The 16,163-nt window shown below is 42.3% G+C and overlaps 1 protein-coding gene across 3 annotated transcripts in view; it reads left to right on the top strand.

Moving 5' to 3' along the window:
- The first annotated feature begins 562 nt into the window (after window positions 1–562).
- The window catches only part of PDE1B (phosphodiesterase 1B), a 513,717-nt gene continuing 498,116 nt past the window's right edge, over window positions 563–16,163 (top strand). For all 3 annotated transcript variants that reach the window (XM_077483777.1, XM_077483773.1, XM_077483774.1), the window contains exon 1: window positions 563–834. In XM_077483777.1, the coding sequence (XP_077339903.1) occupies window positions 777–834 (58 nt within the window). In that variant the 5' untranslated portion in view covers window positions 563–776. The remainder of the gene's footprint in view (window positions 835–16,163) is intronic.

The following is a 16,163-nucleotide window of genomic DNA, read 5'->3' as shown; positions in this document are numbered from 1 at the left end:
GCAATATTATTGCTATAAAAAAAAATGCATTCAATTAAAAGTATATGTCACAATTGTTCCAGTCATTGACACTCTGCAGTGTTTGGATCTGGATAGTGAATGACCATCTTCAGCTGTCATCCAATGCTGCATAGATCTGTATTGCAGACACCTAAAGCTGCTATTTTATAGCCAAATAGTAATAGGACTTCATTAGGGATTTGTAGATGCAATAAAGCTCCTGATGTGACATGGTCCTAAGATATTATGTAGTTTTATTTTTTATTTTATTTTATCTATTTATTTTTTTACGTTAACCTCGTTCAAGCCTGTGCATTATAATGTGAATATTTTGTCGGAGAGTCTATAATATTAGCGCACCTGATGCTCGTTGCCTCTCTGGGCACTCTGCTGTAGAAATGGGCTTCCTTGTCTCTGTCCCTCTATTCATTTATCACTCTTCTTCCTTTCCTATTGTGTGATTGCCTCCTCTGCTGTCATCTCTCCGGTATCAGCACTGATCCCCTCCTCTCCTCTTCTCCTCTCCCCTCCTCTCCTCTCCAGTGATGTGAGTCGCGGTGCTCCCCTCTGCAGACACATACACACAGCCTGCCAGGATCAGCAGGTTACACACCGGGACTCCGCTACTCCCTACAGCACCATCCAAGGCTACAGGACAGGACGCAGCCTCCCGCTCATCAGGGACCACGGTGGACCCCGGGGACTAACAGCGGCACCGGGAGCTTCCCCCGGGATCTTCTGCAAGTCAAAGCGGAGGCGTACATACCTGTGCAGACATGTCCCAATCAGCGACACGGAGACTGCAGAGAGGAACTCCTATCCATCTCCATCCAGGTATAGGACTGGGCTCTTCTCTGCTGCTGGCGCCTGCACATTGCACCATTCCCTGACCTGATCCCACATTTTACTCATCACTGACCTGATCCCACATTGTACCCATCACTGACCTGTTCCCACGTTGTACCCATCACTGACCTGAGCCCACACTGTACCCATCACTGACCTGAGCCCACACTGTACCCATCACTGACCTGAGCCCACACTGTACCCATCACTGACCTGATCCCACGTTGTACCTATCACTGTCCTGATCCCACATTGTACCCATCACTGTCCTGATCCCACATTGTACCCATCACTGACCTGAGCCCACGTTGTACCCATCACTGACTGTACCCATCACTGCACATTCACTGCACACTGATTGTACCCCTCACTTCACATTCTACTCATCACTGACCCAATCCCACATTCTACTCATCACTGACCCGATCCCACATTCTACTCATCACTGACCCGATCCCACATTCTACTCTTCACTGACCTGATCCCACATTCTACTCATCACTGACCTGATCCCACATTGTACCCATCACTGACCTGATCCCACATTCTTCTCATCACTGACCTGATCCCACATTCTACTCATCACTGACCTAATTCCACATTCTACTCATCACTGACCTGAACCCACATTCTACTCATCATTGACCTGATCCCACATTCTACTCATAACTGACCTGATCCCACATTCTACTCATCACTGACCTGAACCCACATTGTACCCATCACTGACCTGATCCCACATTCTACTCATCCCTGACGTGATCCCACATTTTACTCATCACTGACCTGATCCCACATTTTACTCATCACTGACCTGATCCCACATTTTACTCATCACTGACCTGATCCCACATTTTACTCATCACTGACCTGATCCCACATTTTACTCATCACTGACCTGATCCCACATTTTACTCATCACTGACCTGATCCCACTTTCTACTCATCACTGACCTGATCCCACATTCTACTCATCACTGACCTGATCCCAGATTTTACTCATCCCTGACCTGATCCCACATTCTACTCATCACTGACCTGAACCCACATTGTACCCATCACTGACCTTAACCCATGCTGTACCCATCACTGACCTGATCCCACATTTTAATTAAGACTATCCTGAACCCACATTGTACCTAACACTGACCTGAATCCACATAGTACCCATCACTGACCTGATCCCGCATTGTACCTAACATGGACCTGATCCCGCATTTTACCCATCACTGATCTGATCCCACATTGTGCCCATCACTGACCTGAGCCCACATTGTACCCATCACTGACCAGAGCCCACATTATACCTATCTCTGACTTGAATCCACATTGTACCCATCACTAACCTGAGCCAACATGATACCCTTTACTAACCTGAGCTCACATTGTACCCGTCACTGCACTGAGCCAACATTGCACCCTTCAATGCACTGAGCCTACATTATACCCATCACTAACCTGAGCCCACATTGTACCCATCACTGCACTGAGAACATTTTTTACCCATTACTGCCCTGAAGCAATATTGTACCCATCATTGCACTGAGCCCATATTGTACCCATTGCGGCACAGAGCCCACATTGTATCAATCGCTGCACTGAGCCCACATTGTACGAGTCACTGACCTGATCCCACATTGTATCCACCACAGCCCTGAGCCCACATTGTACAAGTCAATGACCTGAATCCACATGGTGCCCATAACTAACCTGAACCCACATTGTACCCATCGCTGCACTGAGCCCATATTGTACCCATAACTGCACTGAGCCCACATTCCACCAGTCACTGCACTGAGCCCACATTACCCCCATCACTGCACTGAGCCCACATCACCCCATCACTGCACTGAACCCACATTGTACTCATCACTACACTGAACCCAGATTGCCCCCGTCACTGGACTGACTTCGCATTGCCCCATCACTGGACTGATTCAGCATTGCTACTGTCATTGAAAAAATTCTACATTGGTCCCATCATGGGACTGATTTTACACTGCAGCCAGCAGTGGATTGACTACATATTGCCTCCATGACTGGATTGAGTCCACATCGCCCCCACCACTGGATTGACCCCACTTTGCACCCAACCTTATATTGACCCCACATTGCCCCCATCACTGGATTAAATACACATTGCACCATCATTGGATTGACCCCCACATTGCCCCCGCACTGGATTGACCCCACATTGTCCCCATCACTGGATTGACCCCCACATTATCCCTTTCACTGGATTGACCCCACATTGCCCTCCCCCCCATCACTGTACTGTTTCCACATTGCCACCATCCTTGGATTAACCTCACATTGCAACAATCACTGGACCAGCTTCACATTATCCCATCACTTGAGTCTGCATTACCCCATCACAAGATTCTCCACATTGCCCATGACGCTGGATTGACCCCATGTTGCAACCATAACTAAACTGATTACATATTGTCCCCAACATTGAACCATCAACTCCACATTGACCCATCACTGGACTGACCTCATATTTTACCCATCACTGAAGTGACTTCTCATTGTTCTGATCACAGGACTGACTCTGCACTGCTACCATAAGAAAATTGACTACTCATTACAACTCTAAGCCTGCACTCATCTTGTAGCTATAGCCTATGGTACTGCATTCAACTTGTGTCCAACTAGGTGCACTGCAAAGTGTTTTCAAGGCTGAATCATTTATTAACCTGTAGCTGTCACTAATGTGCAATATGCATAGTAAATCAATTTACCACTCTGTCTAAACGACTAATACGTATGGGTGATTGCTTATGAGAGAAGATCAAATCGTTCAAATCAAAGAAGACATATATGTGTGCGTGTGTGTGTGTATATATATATATATATATGTATATATGTTATAGACTGATATATGTGTTAAAGACTGAAAAGGATACAAAAATGATTTCCTTATGTGATTTATTAGATTATGTGTACATGTCCATTGTGGAGAAATAAGTATAAGAATATTAGTGTAAATCAAAAATATGCTACAACATCTATTATCTATAGAGATGAGAACTTTTATTCTTTGGACTAAGCTTGTGATCCATGTTGACCATGACTGGCTGAACCCTAGTTCTCCATAAAAATATCAGCACTATGCTAATACACAAATGGACCTATTTAATTAAATATTGCAAAGCGCAATTTCCTAAATGAAAAGACTGAACCGACGCCTGGATTTTATGGGTTACTGTACTTTGCATGGTAGTGCTTTAAAGAACAGGACTGCACATCTTCTCGGAGAAGAATGTACATAAACATGGGAAACCATTAATAAATCAGGACTTGCTATGCCCCTGTCCAGCTTGGTAGCGATGCAGGCAGTACGTCTGCAATGATACAAACAAGTGGCACCATTATTGTGAGCTGACAATCTACCAATGCAAAGAGCAGTATGGCGCCAATTTGTTTTTGCATGGCATTCCTGGAATAGAAGGGTTTAACTGTAAGAAACTGAGCCTCTATGACATTCTTAAGAAAATAAGCTTTTCCATAGTTATATAAACCTGTCTTCACAACTAATAAAACACAATAATATTTACAAATATTTAATAGAAAGGCTTTAAATGTTAAACACTGTAATTATAACAAAGTCAGCATTTCCGAAGGTACGCTAGAAAGCAGAATCATGTCTTTGATGCAATGTATTGTCTGGCCAAGTTCTTTATGCATGGTATGCTAGAGTGACTCGATCGTTATCAGCTGATTAAATGAGTGAACAGACTTGATAAATTTAGATACAGGAAAGAGTACCATGATACCATGCTGCTGATTAATAGAGATCTTGGAGTATGGGAATCCACAGTGCTGTACTAGGCATACCATGCACCTTGCTAAAAGGACAGACCAAGAGCTTGGTCAAAAAAATTCATTGTAAGTTTTGTTCTAATTATTCTTCTGCAAAATAAAAAGGAAAATATCCTAAGCACCAATGCCCACTGTTACCAGGATGTATTAGACATAACTCTGTACTGAATTCCAAAGCATGTTATATAACTAGATCACATTTACCAATTCAATTGTCATTTCAACAAGGATATTCTGTGCAGTGCTATTTCAGACTCTTTTTATTATGTTGCAGATATGCTGCAGTTCTGTCCTAAGAAAGATCTAATGGCTGTAAAAAAATATGCTTATGGGAAGGACATTGTTAAAAGTGTGATAACCCAAAGCACTCAATCCGCCATCATATTTTATTATTCTCACAGCTGTAATCCAATAAAAGGTGGATTCTGGTTTGCTTCAGTTTATTCCACACCTTTCCTATTTCTACTGCCTTTTAGAATAAGCCTACCGGTGATGGGGGCTTTAAACCGAATTTTCATAATAAAGTTTTTTGCTCCATACATTTTTACCAATAACATTTACCAATTTACTTTCTATTGGTGGAACATATTTATGGTCCCATACAGATATTACCGTGATAGATAGGGCTCTGCTCTATATACACTCACCAGCCACTTTATTAGGTACATCTTGCTAGTACTGGGTTGCAACTCCTTTTAACTTCAGAACTGCCTTAAAGGAGAAGTATAGCCAATGCAATTAGTCTTGCACTCCTGTGACCTGTTTTCCGCGTCATCCTGACAAAAAAGTCTGCCAGGCGCCTGGACTGACACCCGGCTCAGGCTCTCAGCGAGTTACTGAGAGCCTGAGACGGCAGCCCCCTTTACAGCCCAGCGCTCCAGTAAGCGAGGAGGGGTCAAAGCATAGAGCTGTGACTGGCAGTCACCAGCTCTCTGCTCGGGGAGCTGTCTAAACCAAACGATCAGCAGTGTTCATTCACTCGGTTCTCAGTACAGAGGCGCCAGGGGACAGATGTAGCATCGGACCAATGCTGCATGCACCTAAGTAAATATTAATATAAAAAAAGCTCCAAATCATACTTCTATATTTCTCCATGGCATAGATTCAACAAGGTGTTGGAAACATTCCTCAGAGATTTTGGTCCATATTGACATGATAGCATCACGCAGTTGCTGCAGATTTTCCGGCTGCACATCCATGATGCCAATCTTCCGTTCTTCCACATCCCAAAGGTACTCTATTGGATTGAGTTCTGGTGACTGTGGAAGCCATTGCAGTACAAGTGATCTCATTGTCATGTTCAAGAAACCAGTGGTGAGATGATTGGAGCTTTGTGACATGGTGCATTATCCTGCTGGAAGTAGACATCAGAAGATGGGGACACTGTAGTCATAAAGGGATGAACATGGTCAGCAACAATACTCAGGTAGGCCGTGGCGTTTTAACAATGCTCAAATGTTACTATAGGACCCAAAGTGTGCCAAGAAAATTTCCCCCACACCATTACACCACCAGCCTGAGCTGTTGATACAAGGCAGGATGGATCCATGCTTTCATATTATTTATGCCAAATTCTGAACATCGCAGCTGGAATAGAGACTCATCAGACCAGGCAGCGTTTTTTCAGTCCTCTATTGTCCAATTCTGGTGAGCTTGTGCGAATTGTAGCCTGTGTTACCTGTTCTTAGCTGACAGGAGTGGCACCCGGTGTGGTGCTGTAGCCCATCTGTTTCAAGGTTTGATGCGTTGTGCGTTCAACAATGGTATTCTGCATACCTTGGTTGTAACGAGTGGTTATTTGAGTCACTATTGCCTTTCTATCATCTCAAACCCATCTGGCCATTCTCCTCTTACCTCTGACCTTTGACATCAACAAGCCATTTCCCTCCTCACAACTGCCGCTCACTGGATATTTGAAGCTGGAGCGATTGGGTCAATTGGAAGAACTGAAATACTTTCTAATGGCATTTTAAAAGCATCTGGTGTAAGAAACTTTTTCTTGATTTAGTCCTAAGCCTGCCTACTTGAACATTTATTTCCCTTTTTTCTAGCTGATGAAATGATAATTCCTGCAACATCAGTTTTTTTTTTTCTGCATTGTTATGAATTCAAGAAAACATAGAAAAGCATGTGTGGCCAGTTGGAGAAAGGAATCCTGCATCTGACTATCTCATGGGACCTCAGTAAAATCCAATAAAAAAAAAAAAATCAATGCATGTATGGCTAGCATAATATAATAACACACAGTATAAATAGTTAGAGTATTATAGATGAAGAGCGCATATCTTTGAACCCAGACAGTTTTATTCAGTAAAGCAATGGGATGAGCATGAATGATGTATAAAGTACAGTAATCTGTAGGGATCGAGCATAATTACGTTTACTGAAGACAGTTCAATGAAAAATGTAATTTGTTTGAATTAAGATTTTTGGTTCCTATGATTACTATACTTTTTTTCTTACTGTACAAAGATAACATTGACATGAGATTAGAGAGAGACCCACACTATGACTGTTTTCCCTTGGATCAGGTGGCAGCCCCATGTCTGTAGGTACCCACGAACATCAATGACTGGTCCTTATGGGAAATGACTGATCTGATAAAAAAAACAAAAAACCTTGTTCCACCAAATATTGTTAGACCTCCCCTTCTCGTTCAGCATGGACAGCATACTCCCAGTACAGAGTATACAAAGCCAAGTGTTCATGATTACAGAGTGCTCAAAACACAATTTAGCCCGAGGGTGGATGGATCATGCCTGCATGCCCAAGTACCCACTAAAGTCTATGGTCAAAATATCTTGCTGTTTTCTCAAAAGAAAGCACTGGCTATGCAGAATGACATAAATGAACAATCACCTTGCTGGAGGCACTGACCTAAACCAGTTGTCATTGCTAACTAATTAATGAATGACTGGCATTTGTACTATTTGCATGACCAGCTTAATACTGTAAAACCCACAGCCTTCACCTGCCAATAAAAGGGGTCACAGAGTAGCGGATTCGTTTACTTACAGTTGATCCCCGATATATCCCCCCTGACAGATATAAGGATAAACATCGGAGTTGAACTGTCTACTCTGAAGCTCTGGCTGTGTTTTCTTCTGCAGATGACAGCAAGCATAGGCTGAGATTCTTCCACATACAATGCTTAAGAATGATTAGACGTGGCACAGAAAATGGAACCAAACTCCAAAATACTTTTGATCTTATAAATCCTGAAAGGTGCCTTTTTTGGTCTGGCAAGCTAGTCGTAGATAGTAGACTTCAGTCATATTACAAAACAATCGTTTGTTTTTTCCCTCAAATACTTATACTTGAAACACTCACATCTTAGAAATATGTACAGTATCACACAAAAGTGAGTACACCCCTCATATTTTTGTAAATATTTTATTATATCTTTTCATGTGACAACGCTGAAGAAATGACACTTTGCTACAATGTAAAGTAGTAAGTGTACAGCTTGTATAACAGTGTAAATTTGATGTCCCCTCAAAATAACTCGACACACAGCCAATAATATCTAAACCGCTGGCAACAAAAGTGAGTACACCCCAAAAAAAAAGTGAAAACTTCCAAATTGGGCCCAAAGTGTGAATATTTGTGTGGCCACCATTATTTCCCAGCACTGCCTTAACCCTCTTGGGCATGGAGTTCACCAGAGCTTCACAGGTTGCCACTGGAGTCCTCTTCCACTCCTCCATGACGACATCACAGAGCTGGTGGATGTTAGAGACCTTGCGCTCCTCCGCCTTCCATTTGAGGATGCCCCACAGATGCTCAATAGGGTTTAGGTCTGAAGACATGCCTGGCCAGGCCAGGCCATCACCTTTACCCTCAGCTTCTTTTGCAAGGCAGTGGTCATCTTAGAGGTGTGTTCGGGGTCATTATCATGTTGGAATACTGCCTTGCAGCCCAATCTCTGAAAGGAGGGGATCATGCTCTGCTTCAGTATGTCACAGTCCATGTTGGCATTCATGATTCCCTCAATGAACTGTAGCTCCCCAGTGCCGACAGCACTCATGCAGCTCCAGACCATGACACTCCCACCACCATGTTTGACTGTAGGCAAGTTGTCTTTGTACTTCTCACCTGGTTTCCGCCACACACGCTTGAGACCATCTGAACCAAATAAATTTATCTTGGTCTCATCAGACCACAGGACATGGTTCCAGTAATCCATGTCCTTAGTCTGCTTGTCTTCAGCAAACTATTTGCAGGCTTTCTTGTGCATCATCTTTAGAAGAGACTTCCTTCTGGGACGACAGCCATGCAGACCAATTTGATGCAGCGTGCAGCTTATGGTCTGAGCCCTGACAGGCTGAAATCCCACCCCTTCAACCTCTGCAGCAATGCTGGCAGCACTCATATATCTATTTCCCAAAGATGGCCTCTGGATATGACGCTGAGCACATGCACTCAACTTCTTTGGTTGACTATGGCGAGGCCTGTTCTGAGTAGAATATGTCCTGTTAAACCTCTGTATGGTCTTGGCCACCATGCTGCAGCTCACTTTCAGGGTCCTGGAAATCTTCTTATATAACAATGAGCAATCAGAGGTATAGCAGTGTGAGAGTGTCTGCTGAGCTGTACAGCCTCTGGCCTCATGCACACTTTCATCTTGCGCTGTTCTGTTCTTTCTTTTTTTGTAGAACGGAAAGATAACTTATTCATCCACCTGTGTGAAACAGTAAAGGCTTTTGATTATATTTGTAAACCATACATACTGTATATACATACAATCGTACATATTTGTAAAACATACACACATATACGTACAACCATACATAGCCTCACTCTCTTAGGCCCCTTTCACACATGCGGACCGTTTTTCAGTTTTCCATCCATCCCTTGATGGATGAAAAACGGACATCAATGCATCTCTATGGAAAAATGTATGTAAACCTTTATCCCAAAATGACAATTCTGCTGTTAAAATCTTCCCCCTGTACTTGTTCATCCAGAGTGGTGTCTGTTTAATACAGGAGATGTATTACTGGCCAGATCAAAAAAAATAAAACTAATGCAGCCACCACATGTAATGATTGGTAAGTTGCAATATATTACATTTTTGGTTTTGAGTTTAATACCACTTTAAAGAGGAAAATAAAATTAGGTGTTTTTTTTAAGGTTGCAGTGGGTTTTAAATGGTTCCTTTCAACTACCTTTGACCTGTTCTTGTGCCAAAAATGGCTTCTCAATAGTTTTAATATTATTATTGTTTTTTTTTAACAGACAGTGAAACAGTAATAAACTAAAAAAACATTAAGGCACAACACTCAAATAATGACCAAATTCCCAAGTAAAAGAGAAAAATACAGATACAAAAGGACACCAAGTTGAATAATTCTAACTACCCTAAATGCACCCCCCCCCCCCCCCCCCAAAAAAAAATAAAAAATTTATTTAGCTTTTCTCAAATTGTTTAACATGAAGAAATCATTGAAATAACATTGAAATGACATTATGGGGGTCTTAGGTAACCCCTGCTAATATTTATTGTATCTACAGCTCTTTGACACATTGGTGTGAACAGTAAGTTGTATATATACAAATAAATAAAAGAGTAAGGAATGTGGCATAATTGCCATGTTTGTCACCCAGGGCTACTCTAAAAAAAAAACATTATTTTCAGTAAATGAAACAAAAAACAATAATGGCCATAAAAAAACCTCAGACAGTAAAAATTTGTAGTACATCCTCACATTGACGGTCAGTGGAGAAGGTCCTCCTTAAACTGCTAATCAGTGAAGGGCCCTATTACACTGGTTGCCAGTGGAAACAACATTCCTTCATTGGGCTCAATGGAAAGAATGCCTCCATAACAGATAGCTAATGTATAACTTATCTGAGAGGAAGAAATCGCTTATTGGTCAAGAAACCGTGATCAACCTCTGATGGCAAACCTTGGTACACCAGATGTTTTGGAACTACATTTCCCATGATGCTGATGCACTCTGCAGTGTAGTCGAACATCATGGGAAATATAGTTCCAAAACATCAGGGGTGCCAAAGTTTGCCATCACTTCTCTAGTGGAACCCTAACTGAGAAAAACTGCTCTAAATAAATATTGAAAAGAAAAGTCATTTTTTTAAAGCAAATTTCTCCCAAGCCACAAATTCCATGATATCCTCTGTGTTCCAAAAAGATATGATGTATTCAGAAGGTATATGAAGGACAGTCTTCAATATGCAATCGCATTGTTTATTTTGTTTATCATCTCACAGACACAGTTATTGCATCACTGGGTAAAAACATTAGAAAACAGTTTTGTATGGGGATCGCAACAGATGTGACTAGCTTTAGTGTTATTAAAATTAAATTAAAATAATGCCCATGCTGCCTAGAACAGAGCGTATTTGCATCTGCTGTTTTTAGAAACTGAAGCAGACGTTGAAGGATAAAGTCCCTTTTCAAGACTACAGTCTGAAAATAAAAGAGTTTACTACTGCACATTCAGCTTCAAAGCACATCATTGAAGAGCTTTAGATCACTGCCACCTTGGAAATGGGGTTTTCTTGACAAGTCTAGTTTTTAATGGCCCTTTTTTTTTTTTTCTGTCTACTGAGAGATCAATAATTACAGTCATACGTTGTCATTGGCCTCATTTGTTCTCAAAAATGTCATGTCATTTCATGTGAGGAATCCAGAAGGTTGCAGATATACAGACATCCCAAATCTATTATGGAAGTGCATTAAGGGGTTTGCAGAAATGTGACGTATACTGAGATAAATCCTAAATCAAAAAAACTAAAACTGATTAACAATTTTAGGTAATGCTATAACATCAGTGCTTCACACAATAATATACAAAAAAAGAGAAATAATCGAATAATACTATTAATAACACCCAGTGTCCACATGTGATATATAATAATTTATCATTTCCAAAACACTCTTCGCACCTTCAATCCTTCTCCATATGTCACCACCATAGGCATGCACTCGGGGTTTGCCGGGTGTGCCTGGGCACACCTCAATCACTCTGTGCTGCATGCGCATTAGCATTATCACTGTGTGCTGGCGAGATGGGAAATCTCTCCCTCTGACCGGCTCTGCCATAAGACCCCTTTCACACTGCCATCGGACCATGTTAGCCATCATTTTAGCAGCACTTTTCGGCCACTATTGGGGCACTTTTAACCCCCGCTAGCGGCCAAAGAAAGGGTTAAATACACCTGAAAAGCACCACTGCCGAAGCGCTTTGCACGTTCTTCGGCAGCGATGCCCATTCATTTCAAGGGGCGGTGGAGGGGCAGTGGAGGAGCAGTGTATACACTGCTCCTAAACTGTTTCAAAGATGCTGCTTGCAGGACTTTTTCTAACATCCTGCAAGCACACCGCTGCAATGTGAAAACACTTGGGCTCTCACACTGGGGCTGCAGGGGAGCATTTTTCAGGCACTTTACATGTGCTATTTGTAGCCCTTTAGCGCCTGAAAAACACCTCAGTGTGAAAGGGGTCTAAGAGAAGTGCTTCCACACTGTGGCGGCAGGGGGATCAATGTGCCTCTACCTTAAATATACACACATATATATTGGTGTTATATATACAAATATATATGTGTGTGTGTATATGTATAGCCACACCTGACCTCTGTTCCTGATTACGCTAGTTGTTGACAGTCATCATGGACGGTCTTCAATACTGTTTGAGTCATTCACTTGGAACATAGTTACTTAGTCACATAGTAGGTGAGGTTGAAAAAAGTCCATCAAGTCCAACCTATGCGTATGATTATATGTCAGTATTACATTTTATATCCCTGTATGTTGCAGTCGTTCGGGTGCTTATCTAATAGTATTTTGAAACTATTGATACTCCCCGCTGAGTCAACCGCCTTTGGAAGGGAATTCCACGTCCTTGCCGCTCATACAGTAAAGATTACTACATAGTTTAAGGTTAAACCTCTTTTCTTCTCATTTTAATGAGTGGCCACGAGTCTTGTTAAACTCCCTACTGCCAAAAAGTTGTATCCCTATTGTGAGGTCACCAGTATGGTATTTGTAAATTGAAATCATATCCCCTCTCAAGCGTCTCTTCTCCAGAGAGAAAAAGTTCAGTGCTCGCAACCTTTCTTCATAACTAATGTCCGCCAGACCCTTTATTAGCTTTGTTGCCCTTCTTTGTACTCGCTCCATTTCCAGTACATCCTTCCTAAGGACTGGTGCCCAGAACTGGACAGCATACTCCAGGTGCAGCCAGACCAGAGTCTTGTAGAGCGGGAGAATTATAGTTTTATCCCTGGAGTTAATCCCTTTTTTAATCCCTTTTTTAATGCCAATATTCTGTTTGCTTTGTTAGCAGCAGCTTGGCATTGCATGCCATTGCAGAGCCTAACATCTACTAGGACCCCCAGGTCCTTTTACATCCTAGATTCCCCCAGAGGTTCTCCCCCCTAGTGTATAGATTGCATTCATATTTTTGTCACCCAAATGCATTATTTTACATTTGTCTACACTAAACCTCATTTGCCATGTAGTTGCCCACACCATTAATTTGTTCAGATCTTCTTGCAAGGTTTCCACATCCTGTGGAGAAGTTATTGCCAGGGGCGGACTGACCATTGGGCCACTTGGGCACTGCCGAGGGCCCCGGGCCACTAGGGGGCCCCATCAGGGTTGCCAGCCTCAGTAAAACCAGGGACAGTATGTAAAAATATGTGTTTTTTTTTTTACATCTGTCTCTGAAATGTCTCTTACCAACATCCTTTTGGTCTAAAAATCCTGAGATTATAGCTGCCCCACCTCTCCAGTACCTTCTCAGCCAATAGAAACATGTCTGTATATACTGTGTGTACATGTATGTGTATATACTGTGTGATTGTATACTGTGTGGCCCCCTAATCTCTGATTGCCCGGGGGACCCATAATCTCCTATTGCCTGGGGGCCCCATGAGTTGTCAGTCCACCCCTGGTTATTGCCCTGCTTAGCTTAGTATCGTCCGCAAATACAGAGATTGAACTGTTTACCCCATCCTAAAGGTCGTTGATGAACAAATTAAATAGAATTGGTCCCAGCACAGAACCCTGTGGGACTGCACTACCCACCCCTGACCATTCCGAGTACTCCCATTTATCACCACCCTCTGAACTCGCCCCTGTAGCCAGTTTACAATCCATGTACTCACCCTATGGTCCATTTCAATGGACCTTATTTTGTACATTAAACATTTATGGGGAACTGTGTCAAATGCTTTTGCAAAATCCAGATACACCACGTCTACGGGCCTCTCTCTATCTAGGTGGCAACTCATCTCCTCATAGAAGGTTAATAGATTAGTTTGGCAAGAATTTTCATTACTAAAATCTTGTATATAGTCCCTTATCATCCCCTCCAAGAGCTTGCATACTATTGATGTTAGGCTAACTGGTCTGTAATTCCCAGGGATGTATTTTGGGCCCTTTTTAAATATTGGTGCTACATTGGCTTTTCTCCAGTCAGCTGGTACCATTCCAGTCAGCAGACTGTCAGTAAAAATTAGGAACAATGGTCTGTCAATTACTTGACTTTGTTCCCTCGGGTGCAAGCCATCTGGTCTCGGTGATTTATTAATGTTATGTTTCCCAAGTCTAATTTTAATTCTGTCCTCTGTTAACCATAGAGGTGCTACCTGTGATGTGTCATGAGGATAAACACTGCCGTTTTTCTCTTACTGAAGCCCCCCCCCCCAATTCCCTCATGAAGACTGAGGAGCAGAATAAATTCAATACCTTCGCCATCTCCCCATCCTTTGTAACCGAATGTCCTTCCTCATTGTTTATGGGGCCAATGTGGTCTGTCATCCCTTTTTTACTGTTTACATACATAAAGAATTTCTTTGGATTTTTTTTTTTGCTCTCCTCCACTATGTGTCTTTCGTGTTCTAGCTTAGCCGCCCTAATTGCACCCTTACATTTCTTGTTGTATTCTTTATAAAGTTGGAATGCTGATGATCCCTTAATCTTATATTTTTTGAAGGCCTTCTCTTTTGCTTTTATATGCTTTTTTACATTAGCGTTAAGCCATCCAGGACTTTTGTTTGCTCTTTTAAATGTATTACCCAATGGGATGCACTGGCTAATGCCCTTATTTAATATGCTCTTAAAGCAAACCCACCTCTTTGTTCCTAAGATTTTTATCCCAATTTATATCTTCTAGCAAGGTTCGTAGTTTAGGGAAGTTGGCTCTTTTGAAATTCAGTGTCTTTGTATTTCCCTTATGTTTCCTATTTGTGTGATTTGTGTGATTTATACTAAAGCCAATTGACCTTTGATCGCTGTTTCCTAAATTTCCCTGTATTTCCACATCCGTGGAACAAGTATGATAATAATGGATAATGATCTTTTCATTGGCTTAAATTGCTAGTTTTGCCAACTGTCAGCTCACATCGTAATCTATCAAATCAAAGCTGTCTCTTCAATTGTGAGGATTTAGAGCAAAGGTTCAGAGTGCAGGTGATACATAATTATGTTTGTTCTGATGTTCTGGGTTAATTGAGGAGTAAGGCTAGTCTTGGGCACAGGAGCTAGGGGTTAAAGCCAAACGCCAGCCTCAGCTTTTTTTCTTTCACATTTGTTTCTGCTTTTGGTGCTTGGTGGCAACTGTGCTGTATTTTATTTGTTTCCCTAGCCTACAATGACTGCATTTCATTGAAGAACATTGCAGCAGACAACTTCCACTGAGCCAGTTTCAATTGGTTTGGAAAGGGTTAGCTGCACTGCCCATCCCTTTTCTGTGCACACTGAATCAAAAGACTCAGAGAATCCTCTGCAGCCAACAGACTCAGACTAGTCTGAGTGTGATCTTGCTGTTGTATTAAGGACCGTCGCATGGGCACCCCTGGACATTGCCTAGGGGCCCCAGGTGCACACTAAGTAGCGTGGGCGATCCATTGCGTCGGTGAGGGAAATGACTGGAACCAATATTTTGTGTCTCTCCCTGCAGCAGCTGAAATCCAGAATCTACTCCTCCCTTCGCTGGCTTTTAGTTGCTGCAGGAAGAGCTACAAAAGATAAGTTCCAGTTATTTCTCCCACCCGCTGCACTGATCACCGCTCCATCCACTATCGGATTCCCCCCTGTCTGGTCCTCACTGTGTACCCCCTGTGGAGCTGCTGGCCTGTCCTCCTCTCCCTCCGTCAGCTTCCAGGATATTTAGGATAGAGAGTGAGGTAAGGGGGCCAGTAAATATGTCATTTACCCACCCCTTCTTTTTCTGAATGAGCACAGTAAGTGATCAGTACCAATCCCTCACTGTTCATTCACAACTGAAACATAGTAAAAAATTTAAAAAATGTGACAAAAATTTGTAATCAGACAAAAAAAAAAAAGTCCAATATGTAGTATAAGTTTGTCACACCCACTGTTTGCAGCAGCATGCTGTGCACTCCGCAGGTCACCATCGTCCTTGTAGGGGCACCAGTGCATTACTGTACCCAGGGACCTATGACACTATTAAGAAGGCACTGGTTCTATCAGGTGATATTGTGTGCCCTGTTGTCTACTTA

This window comes from Lithobates pipiens, unplaced genomic scaffold (assembly GCF_037356315.1).
Source record: "Lithobates pipiens isolate NorthernLeopardFrog02 unplaced genomic scaffold, aLitPip1_a1.2 Scaffold_16, whole genome shotgun sequence".
Classification (NCBI taxonomy): Eukaryota; Metazoa; Chordata; class Amphibia; order Anura; family Ranidae; genus Lithobates; species Lithobates pipiens.
The sequence above is the reverse complement of the archived record's forward strand: the minus strand, read 5'-3'. Positions and strand labels throughout refer to the sequence as shown.